At 34.7% G+C, this 12,061-nt stretch overlaps 1 protein-coding gene across 5 annotated transcripts in view; it reads right to left on the bottom strand.

Annotated features, from left to right (window-relative positions):
• KIAA1328 (KIAA1328 ortholog) overlaps positions 1-12,061 on the bottom strand; it is a 255,175-nt gene that overhangs the window by 227,302 nt on the left and 15,812 nt on the right. For all 5 annotated transcript variants that reach the window (XM_036244849.1, XM_036244848.1, XM_036244861.1 and 2 more), the window contains one exon: positions 7,956-8,050. In XM_036244849.1, the coding sequence (XP_036100742.1) occupies positions 7,956-8,050 (95 nt within the window). The remainder of the gene's footprint in view (positions 1-7,955; positions 8,051-12,061) is intronic.

Below are 12,061 nucleotides of genomic sequence, written 5' to 3'. Positions count from 1 at the left end.
GCAACCAAGGTACGTGCCCTTAGCGGGAACCGAACCCGGGTCTCTCCGGACCACAGGCCGACGCTCTAACCACTGAGCCAAACCGGCCAGGGCCTGAATTGGATTTTGGATCAGAAAAATGGTATTAGTGAAATGTGAATAAAGTCTATACTTTAACTGATAGTGTAGCACCACTGTTAATTTCTTAGTTTTGATCACTGTACTACGGTTATGCAAAATGTTAACAGTATGGAAAGCTGAGTCAAGTATACATGAAAATTCTATCTTTGTAACTTTTCTGTAAGTCTAAAATTATTTCAAAATTAAAAAAAAACAAAAAAAAAACCTCCACCCAAACATAAATAGTATATGTATAAAGGGGTGAGGGTGGAGGGAAGGGAAATGTCAGTGATTATATTTTTATCTGTGATTTTCTTTTTTTAATAAGATGATAATTCTAATATTGTTTAAATACAGGTACACCAAATTAGAGAGGGAAAGTATACTATAGAGTGAATAAAGAGGTAACTTTATGGCCTCTGCTGGAGCTAGTATAAAATGTCAGTCAATATTACCCAGTTCCCTATGTTATCTCTTAGATAATCAATTACTTTAAAAACTAGCAGAAAAAAATTGGCATAGCATAAAATGATAAAAGTAATTATGTCTTCCACAAAGCAGATTACCATGTAGCAAAAGATCAATAATTGTTTTTGAAGCACAACCTGATGATTATGATAAGACTAAATAAACACTTTCAGTTATAAAGTACTAACCTAAGAATACTCAAGTCTCAAATGTCATAATTTAAGCTTCAGTTCCAATTTTGAGACAGCAAACTAAAGAAGTGGTTTTGTAAGAATTTCTGGTAACTTATGCTCTTCACTCTCCCCTTAGCTCAATGATTCTTCCTTTTACCTGCTGTTTTCAGGTTTACTAAATCTGAATCCATTACAACAAGCATATACAAAATAAACTATGAAGGAGAAAAATCGGCAAATAGAAAGCCTGAGGAATGAACGAAAAGTATAGCATATACTTGTGTATCACATGCACCTACAGTTGTGGCTTTCAAGTTTTCATAACCAAAATGGGGCCCACACATAACCCTAAGTAGATCCAGCAAGAATAATTCTGAGTAGACCCAGCAAGGTCAGAGGAGATTGTCCGCATGCATATAGCACTGCACATATTTCTAGAGGCCATGAAGAAGGGAAACAAATGCTATAGAAAAATTACCTGTTTTAGGAAGCAATATGTGGCCAGAACCAAGAGAAAGATTACTGAATACACCCTAGTCACTCCATTTTTTTTTTTTTTTTAATTATAGAGCTTAGAATAGATAATCTGAAAATAAATTTTGGCATACTGTTCTACAGTGTCAAGATAAACTGAAGATCAGAGAATGCCTTTCACCTAAAACAAGTAAAAAATTCCTTATTTTGAAATTTACTATATCATCTATTATAAATACTATTTATACAAAAAATCCACAAGTCATTGAAAAATTAGTCTTAATTTTTCATTGTACTGAGATGTACATTTAATTATGAAAAAAAGTTAAAAAAACTAAAAGACCAGAATAAATATAAAATAATAATGATCTACTCATTTTACAATGGGAAACTAATGGTGTTACACTTTCGATTTTTCTTCTGAGAAATGTCAAATAGAAACAGCAAACTGTCCTTTGGGAAAAATCAGTATCCAAGCCTAAAAAAGAACGCTGTCCTCAAATGAATTAGTGGACAAGTATTCACTGGGGAACCATGCATTATCTGACAGTGTGGGCACAGGACAAGAAATAGTGGAGATTTTTTTAAGCTTCTTCGAGTATCGCTCATATATACATTAAAAAATACAATGCGGCCAAGATTATTTTAAAACTACTTTTCCTTTAAAAACTAAACTATAGTACAGTTGTGCATTAGTCTATGGCAACAATTTTCAATCCTTTTCGTCCATGGCACACACAAACTAATTATTAAAAATCTGCAGCAAACCAAAAAATATATTTTTTGCCAATCTGATAAAAAAATTTGGTATAATTTTGATTCATTTTCACCAGATGGCTATTGTTGTGTTGGCTATTTTTCTTTTAAGATTTTGTTTTAAGAGAGGAAAGAAGAGAGAGAGAAATATCGATGTGAGAGTAAAACATCCACAGGCTGCTTCTTGCATGCCCCCTACTGGGGATCAAGCCCTCAACTTGGGTACATGCCCTAACCGAGATTCAAACTGCTAACCTCCTGGTGCATGGGACGTGCCCAACCAACTAACTGAGCCACACCAGCAGGTGCAGTTATCATTTTTTAATTTGACAATCTGAAGGAAAAGAAGTCAGTGCCGCTGACTAAATAGGTATCACACGTTTTAAAAATTCTTGCAGCATACCAGTGTGCCGGAGCACACCAGTTGGAAATCACTGGTCTGTGGTACTCTCCTCATCTTAAAAAGTTTCAGTAAAAATAAAAATAATATATATATAATAATACATATATATGTGTGTGTGTGTGTGTGTGTGTATATATATATATACACACACACACACACACACACACGGCAAATTTATACATAAGGGAGTCACCATCTTTCAGCACAAACTACAATATTTTGCAAAGCCATTTGTTTTTTAAATCCCCATAAATGACACTGCTTTTCCCATCTAAGCAAACAATTCATTAATTTTACTGTTAAAGACTTTCTGAGGTCACTTAATTCAGCTATCTTGAACAAAAAGAAATCTCTCCATCCTTATACCTCCGAAAAAAATCAATCAATATTCCACTTATCCTCCTGCAAATGTAAATCAATGCTAGACACCTCAGGAAAATTCCATCATTTACTTAAAACCCATATATCAAGTCATCTCTTGCACTCTCTTCCACCAGCTAAATAATTCATAAAATCCCTGGCATCTATGGCTCCATTAGCCTATTAATTTGTATGTGCATTCTATTCTTTTATTAGTGTAGTTAACACAAGCGAAAAAGTTCCCTGAGCATATATAGATTATTAAGGAGGCATCAACAGATAATTAAAAACTCATACCAGATTTTTAAAAAATCTATTTGGTTTCTTGCCAAATGGCACAACATTGCTTGCTCATGTTCAGGTTAAACATAGTAATATGCTGAGGGAAATAAACCAGTCAGAAAAAGACAAGCACTATATGATCGTACTTATTTACGGTTTATCATGAACAAAATAAGCTGTTGATCAAAATAGATCCAGAGACATGGAAGGAGGGAACAGACTGACAAACCTCAGAGTGATGGAGGGTGAGGTGGGGTGGGAAGAGACAAACCAAAGAATTTTTATGCATATATGCACAACAAATGGACATAGACATTAGGCTGGGGAAAGCAGGAAAGGGGGGGTAGCAGGGAGTAAGGGGTCGATAGGGGAAGAAGGGGGGACATCTATAATACTTTCAAAAATAAAAATATTTAGTCCAGCCAGTGTGGCTCAGCGGTTGAGCATCAACCCATGCAGCAAGAGGTCACTAGTTCGATTCCCGGTCAGGGCACATGCCCAGGTTGTGGGCCTGATCCCTGGTGGAGAGCATGCAAGAGGCAGCCAGTCGATGTTCTCTCTCATTGATGTCGCTGTCTCTCTCCCTCTCCCTTCCTCTTTCTCTCAAGTCAATAAAGAAAAATTATAAAGAAATAAAAAATAAAAATATTTAGAGAAGAACGAACCAATTTTATACAATTTCTTCTATAAAAACAGAAAAGAGAACACTTCCTAACTAATTTTATAAGACTAGTATTACCATGATACTAAAACCAGACTAAGCAAAAAAATAAATAAAAGAAAACTATAGTTTAATATACCTTATGAACTTCAATGTAAAAAATCCAAACAAAATAAGACAATCAAAATTAGGAATGTATAAAAATAATTATTAGAACTGAGATTTTTACAGGTAGGAAAGGCAGATTCAACATTTACAAATCAATATAATCCACCATAACAACAGCTAAAAAAGAAAATTTATATAATCATATTAATTTAGGCATAAAAAGTATTTGACAAGATCTAGCATATAATCATAACAAAAACTCCTATAAAACTAGTAATATAAGAAAACTTCCTGAACTTTATGAAGCACATTTATAAAAAAAAACTACAGCTAATACCATATTTAATGATGACAGACTGAATGCTTCCACAAAAAATCCAGAACATAGTAAGAATATCCTCTCTCACCACTCCTATTCACATAGCATGGAAGTCCTAGCCAGCACCATAAGGCAAGAAAAAATAAAATTAAAAGCACATGCATTGGTAAGAAAGTAATAAAACTGCCCTGGCCGGTTTGGCTCAGCAGTTAGAGCATCAGCCTGTGGACCAGAGAGTACCAGGTTCAGTTCTCGCTAGGGGCGTGTACCTCGGTTCTAGTTTGTCCCTGCCCGGGTTGGGGCCGTGTGGGTGGGAGCTAGTCAATGTGTCTCTCTCACATCAATGTTTAAAAAAAAAAGAAAGAAAGTAATAAAACTATCCCTATTTGCAAATTACATGATTGTCATGGTCCCAAAGAATCAACAGTAAAACTAGAACTAATAAGTGAGTTCATCAGGGCCGTAAAAATCAATATAAACACACAAGATTCAATCATATTTAAACAGCAAACATGAAACAACAAATGTGAAACTAAAACTTAAAACATAAAACCATTTATAATTGTTCAAAAAAAAGTAAATACTTAGATATAAATGTGAGAAAAATGTATAGAATCTGTATCCCCAAAATTACAAAACACTGATAAAAGAAATAAAAAACCTAAATAAATGGAGAGACATACCATACACATGGATTAGACGACTCAATACAGTAAAGATGTCGATTCTTCCAAAATTTGATCTATATTTCTAATGTACTACCTATTAAAATCCAGTAGGGGTTTTTGTAGACATTGACAATCTTATTTTTAAATTCTTATGCAAAGGCTCATGACAAGAAGAGTTAAAATAAATTTCTAAAAGAATAAGGTAGAACAAATCAATCTACCCAATAGAAATCTTACTATATACAGCAACTGTAATCAAGACAGTGGCAGAAGGATAGACAGGTAGATCAATGGATTAGAAACACAAGCAAATAGGCCCAACTGATTACTGACAAAGGTACAAAAAATATTTCAACAAACGGTGCTGCACCAATTGGATATCAGTAGACAAAAAAAATAGAACCTCAACCAAAACCTCACATCTTATACAAAAATTAACTCAAAATGAATTGTGGACTTAAATTTAAAACTATAACTAAAAAACTTTTAGGAAAAAGTCTTTCAGTACTAGGCTATGCAAAGTGTTCTTAGACTTGACAATAAAGGCACAATGCATAAAATGAAAAAATTGTTACACTGGACCTAGTTAAAATTAAAAATTTTTGCTCTATGAAAGACCCTGTAAAGTGGATGAAAAGGCAAGCTACAATATAGGAAAAAGTATTTGCAAACTACATATCCAACAAAATATTTGCATATAAAACATAAAGAACTCTCAATATTCAACAATTAATGAAATCAAATATTTCAATAGGAAATGGGCAAAAATGAACAGACATGTCACTGAGGAAGATACAGATGGCAAATGAGCATATGAAACAATGTCCAACATCACTGGCCATTAGAGAAATGCAAATTAAAATCACAATGAGATAACACTAAATACCTACCTATCAGAATAGCTAAAATAAAAAAATAATTATAACAAACGTTGGCAAAAATGCAGAGGACCTAGACAGCTCTTGCATTGCTGGTGGTATATAAAATGGTAAACCACTTTCAAAAATAGTTCAGTTTCTTAACAAAACTAAACATGTATTTAGGATGCAATATCCCAAGGAAATGAAAATGTTATGTTCACACAAAAACCTATGTATGTTCATAGCATTTTCATTTACCACTGTCAAAACTGAAAACAATCCAAATAGCCTTCAACAGGTGAATGGTTAAATAAATTGTGGTACATCCATACCATGGAATCCTATTTAGCAATAAAAGGAACAAACTACTGATACCCTGGCCCAGTGTGGCTCAGCAGTTAAAGCATCAGTTCATGCTCTGAAAGGTCATGGGTTCAATTCCCAGTCAAGGGCACATACCTGTGTTGCAGGTTCCATCCCTAGCCCCAGTTGGGGCACGTGCAGGAGGTAACCAATCAATGTGTGTCCCTCACATTGATGTCTGTCTGTCTCCTTCTCCCTCCCTTCCTTCCACTTTAAAAAATCAGTGGAAAAAATATCCTCAGGTGAGGTTAAAACAAAAAATAAAAATAAAAAAGAACAAAAGATCTAAAGAATTATGCTGAGTGGGGGTCGGTGGAGTCCATTTCAAAAGGATGCACATTGTATGATTCCAAAACAAAATTATAAAGATGAATAGCTGATTAATGGTTGATAAAGACTAAGGAAGGGAACTGGAAGGAAAGTAGTTATATCTATGAAAGGATAGGATAAGTGATCCTTGTAATAGAACTGTTTTGTATCACGACTGTGTGATGATACACAAATCTACACATGAAAAAATTGCATAGAACTAATTACATACACAAATGAGTACATGTGAAATCTATACAGAGTTGATGAATTCCATCAAATGTCAATCTATACAAGGTTAATGAATTCCATCAAATGTCAATTTCCTGACTGTGATACTGCACTATAGCTAGCTAATCAAAATATTACCAGTGGTGAAAACTGGGTAAAGGGACATGGGTTTTCTCTCTGTGTATTATTTCCTACCACTAACGATAAATCTACAGTTACCTAAAAATAAAAAGGTTTTTTTAAATATGTACCACCTTGCTGTTCTTATTTTTGTTCTGTGAGTCCTGGATTAGAATAAAATGAATGTCCATGAGTCTGAAACTGATGAAAAATATATACTGAAATATAAAAGTAAATAAACAAAAATAAATAAGGCAGAAGGGACAGCTCATCCTTAAACAATAATTCCAATTAATAAATGCAAAATAAACAGGGGAAGCATAAAGTAACAACTAGAACATTACAGTAATGCAGTTCCAGGCAAGTTCCTTTGATAAACTCAATGCATATATCAGTGGGTAAAAGCTTCAGAAAAAAACAGTGTATTTGAATAGTTCCCATAGACTTCCTTAAGATATTCATAAATGACACACTTCAGGGGGTGAACCTAGTACACTCTACATTAACCAAGCTACCCTAGTTAAAACCACCAGTAACGACATATTAACATCATACACCCCTGATCTAACACCATAATGCAATATAATCATCACACACACCCTGAAAAACCCAAAAAGAAACAAATACTGCAAAATAGCTGACCATATTTTTCAAAAGTGTTAAAGTCATGGAAGGCAAGGAAAGACTAAGGAACTGCCACACTAGGAACTCCTGGGAGGAGACCAGGAAGCATGAAAACTGAATACAAAATGTGATACTGAAACAGAAAAATATGTTAGTGAAATCTGAATGCTCTGTAGTTACTTAATACTACTGAACCAATGTTAATTTTTGACAATTGCACTATTGTTATTCAGGGTAATAAATTTAGAGAAAGTTATATAAAAGGTATGAGAGCCTTCCATACCATTTTCAAGAGCTTTATTGAGATAGATTTACATAAAATAAGGTTCAACCATTAGAGGGTACAATTTAATGGATTTTAGTATATTTAGAGTTCTGCAAATATCACCACTATAATTTTAGAACTTATTCATCCTCCCAAAAAGAAACCTCACACTCATTAACAGTCATTCCCCATTCCCCTAATATTTTTGCAATTTTTTCTGTAAACCTAAAATTATTTCAAATTAATACCAAAAGGTAGTTACATTATACTGAATTAAAATTTATATAAATACAAATTTTGACACACTATATAATGATATATAATCAAGAGAAGAAAATGAAATTCGTGTGTTCTAGAGTTCTTGAATTTTCTCTCTTACACAATAATGCTTCTCATACAAAGTTTGTCTCACCTGGCCAGTTCTTTAATTAAGTTTGCAATGCGTCTTTTGTCTTCAAGACATAAATCCTTCAACGATGCACTCTTTATTTGTCCCTTGCAGAAATTCTAAAACAGAAAAAAACTTTTTGGTTAACTTTTGCTAAACACAATTTTTAAGACTCAAGAAATTTCTTAAAATAAGCATAAGAAGTGAAGTTAGATATATTTTATCTTGCGGAAACACTACTAGCCTGCTTCATTTAAACTTACTATGAACTCAAAAAATAGCTAAGAAACTGCTCACCAGGGGACATCATGAAATTTACACAGAAAAGCAGAGAGAAAGAATTCAAAGGCAGAAATGTCCCTGCTTAAATTCTAGAGAACATTTAAAAACAACTTTCCCTTGGTGAATGCCATAGGAATTAAACACCTAATGGAAGATTCTGAGAATCTTTCTTACACCATAGCCCTACTTAAAAGTACACTAAGGTTGGCAGCAGATGCATCTGTTCTAACCTCTCAGGAATCTGAGGTTCATTCCAAAGGGTACCAGACCAAAGAGTAACAGTAATAATAATAACTAACACATATTTAGTGCTTTTTGCACACCAGGAATAGTCTAAATACTTTATACTTAATAATCCATCTCATTTTCCCAACAATGCTATTAAGGTAGGCATTATTATTTTAAAGTGAGGATACATATCTTGTCTGGGATTATAGCAATTAAGTAGCAGGATCAAGACTAGGTTCTAGAGTGTGTGCTTTAACCACTGTACTATCCTGTCTCCTGTGCTACAAAAATTTCTCCAAGTACTTGAACATCTTTAATAGGGGTCTTTAAAGCCATGAAACTCAGGGAATCACAAGGGAACTGAAGGCAACATGTAAAAGGAAGGAACTGTAATCCATGGGATTTATGTACCCACAAAATAGGTCAGTCCAATTACTTCTGGTAGTCAAAAATAATCCAAGACCCTAAAAATGAATCATGGAAACACTGAGAGCCAAAAATGGGAAGAAGAGGGAAGAAAAGGAAATGAGAAAGAAATCATAAGAAAATAAAATAAATTTGGTTTTAGATACATTATGTCAATTTAAGATACAAGGAGGACATTCCTATGGAAATGTTTAGGTAGGAAGTAGGAAATGTAGCTACAGCTCTCAAATCAGAGAAAAACAAAGATTTAAAATTTAGCTAGATGATATTATGAAGGATGTTTAGATTTTTATTATTTTCTTTATACTTTTCTGTTTTAAAATTTTCCTTAAAGTTAAGAAAAATACTGCCTAGCCTGTGTGGCTCAGTGGATTGAGCATCGTTCCACGGACTGAGAGGTCCTGGTTCGATTCCTGGTCAGGGCACATGCCCAGGTTGCGGGCTTGTTCTCAGTATGGGGTGTGCAGGAGGTAGTCAATTGATATTTCTCTCTCACACTGATGTTTCTATCTCACTCTCCCTTCCTCAATCTCTAAAAAATCAATAAAAAGATATTAAAGAAAAATATGTTTTGAAAAATTATCTAAGAAAAAATTATATATCTGAAAGGACAAGAAGGGAATCAGAAGCATATAATACTCTGGGAGAAAGAAAAAATGTTTCAAGAAAAGTATGGGGTTAACAGTGCAAATGATAGAACAAACTAACAGTATGTGGAATGATGTCATTGGATTTGGCAGTAGAAGCTGCTGCTAACCCATGAAAAGACATTTCAGTAAAGGTGCAGTGAATACAAGAACAAACAAAAGAAACTCTTGCATATATGTAAGAATTTTAGCAGCATTGTGCTTAACAGCAAAAACTGAGAATCAGGTTTCATCAACTAGAGTATGATTAAACTGTGGAATATTTATTTAATGGAATTCTACTGGTACTGGTTGTTATGCTACCGACTTTCATCTTCAAATCCACCCTTCCATGCTCTGTTCTGTGATGCTGAGGCTGAGCCCCTGGAAACCTCATCTCTTCTTTGCCACATGATTCTCTGTTAAACTCTGCCAATAAGAACTAGAGGGTAACCAGGGGTTGTCAGGGAAAGAAAGGAGACATTCCTTCCCATTTGCTTCCTTTTCCAGCCAGTGTCACTCCTGGCAAGAACAGCTGATTCTATTTTGCAATCTTTCGAGCCCTCACAGAACTAGCCTTTATTTTATCTCCACAGGGACAGTAGTCAGGCTGCTTCCCCATCACCAGAGGTCTACGTTTCAGTTCAGAGGGACTCCTCCTCAAAGCTTCTACGTTTTAATAATTCCAACTTGTTCCATCTGTTCTCCAGCCCTAGAAATGGCAATTGTCCTTTGCAATCACTACCTATATAACTAAGTGTTCTCTTTTTGCTTTTCCAGTTCTCCAGCACCAGTGAAACAAGTCTTTAAGTATTTTCAGTTAACATAAATGACTAAACCCTAACTGAAATATCAGTGAAAAAATGAAATATAACTATATACAAAATAAATAAATCTCATGAACATAACATTGAGTAACAAAGCAAATCACACAATATACAAAGTACGAGTTCATTTACATAAGGTTTCAAATAATTATAAAATTAAATATTCTTTAGAAAACAAATATATTTTATAGAACAGTGGCTATTAAACAATAGTTACAAGCCAAATCTAGCTCACTACCTGTTTTTTTAAATAAAGGTTTATTAAGCCCAGCTGCTGTGGCTCAGTGGCTTGAGCATTGACCCATGAACTGAGAGGTCCAGGTTCAATTCCCAGTCAGGACACATGCCCAGGGTTGTGGGCTCCATCCCCAGTAGGGGGCAGGCAGAAAGCAGCCAGTTGATGTATCTCTCTCACATAGATGTTTCTCTCTCTCCCTTCCTTTCTCTCTAAAAAAAATCAATAAAAATATATTTTTAAAAAATAAAGGTTTATTAAAACACAGCCATGCACATTCATTTACACACTGGTACATATATATGGCTCTTTTCACACTACAATGCCAGAGCTGAATACTTGAGACAGATACAACATGGCTCATCAATGCTAAAGTATTTATTATCTGGCTCTTTACAGAAAATGTCTGTTGATCCCTGCCATAGAAAAAAATATGTAAGCACAAAATTCAATATAGGAACTACCAAAGAAGATGATATAATAAGAGAAGGGCACACCTCTACAATCACTTGATTTACAATGCCATCACTATAATACAGTGGGGAAAAGAATGGTCGCAAAGAATGGTGTTGGAGCAATAGACTAACAATATAAAAATAGGAACCATGACCTTAACTTAACATCATGTGCATATTAATTCATGATGAATAATGTATTTAATGAGAAGTAAAACATGTGGCTTCTAAAAGACAGAAAACCTGCTGTAGACAGTGTAGTTAGCTAACAGACGCATTTAACTGCTCCCACACCTTCAGGATCCACTGCAGTGTTCATAACAATGGCAATGACTGGGAATAGCAGAGATGTTAGGACTGGGCCATTTCTGCTTAACATGGAATCCTTAAAGAACAACATTTGCTTTGGAGTTCCCTATTAGCCTGACAGACACTAACTAAGACTATAAAACCCTCTGAAGTCTGAGGCTTTTCCTAGACACTCTCTCCTCTTTCTTTCTCCTCTCACAGATACCAGACCTATAGTGAAATCTTAAGGCTCTCTTTATCTAGTCCTGCTCATTTTACTCTTTATCCTTTATAGGCTTTTCCTCTATTAAATCTCTTCCATTTCTAATTCCAATTCAGTGTCAACTTCCCAGATTTAAACTGGCATAATTACCATTTTGAGAAAAAAATGCATGTGAGTATACACACACACACATACACATACATCTGGGACTTCCACATCTAGTCAAAAAGGAGTAACAGGGACTAGATTTACCCCACTGCTTTAAACAAAACCAAAAAGGCTGACAAATATATGAAACGATGGTTTTCAGACAGCAAGCAGAACAAGATAGTGATCACTGAAAGAGAGGAACCAAATAAGGCAAGCCCTACAATCATTTTAGCTAACTGTCTTAGGAGAGTTTTCAGTCAAGTAGGGAAACTGAGGATGGACTCCAGCAATCTCCCCAAGTTCAGAAGGTAGATCTAGAAGTCCAGGAAAGCCAAGGTGTCTAGAGTTTGCAGAGCAGAGCAATGGAGAGGATAGAGCTACAGAGTCCCC

The sequence above is a fragment of the Molossus molossus genome, unplaced genomic scaffold, assembly GCF_014108415.1.
Source record: "Molossus molossus isolate mMolMol1 unplaced genomic scaffold, mMolMol1.p scaffold_m16_p_6, whole genome shotgun sequence".
NCBI lineage: Eukaryota > Metazoa > Chordata > Mammalia > Chiroptera > Molossidae > Molossus > Molossus molossus.
The sequence above is the reverse complement of the archived record's forward strand: the minus strand, read 5'-3'. Positions and strand labels throughout refer to the sequence as shown.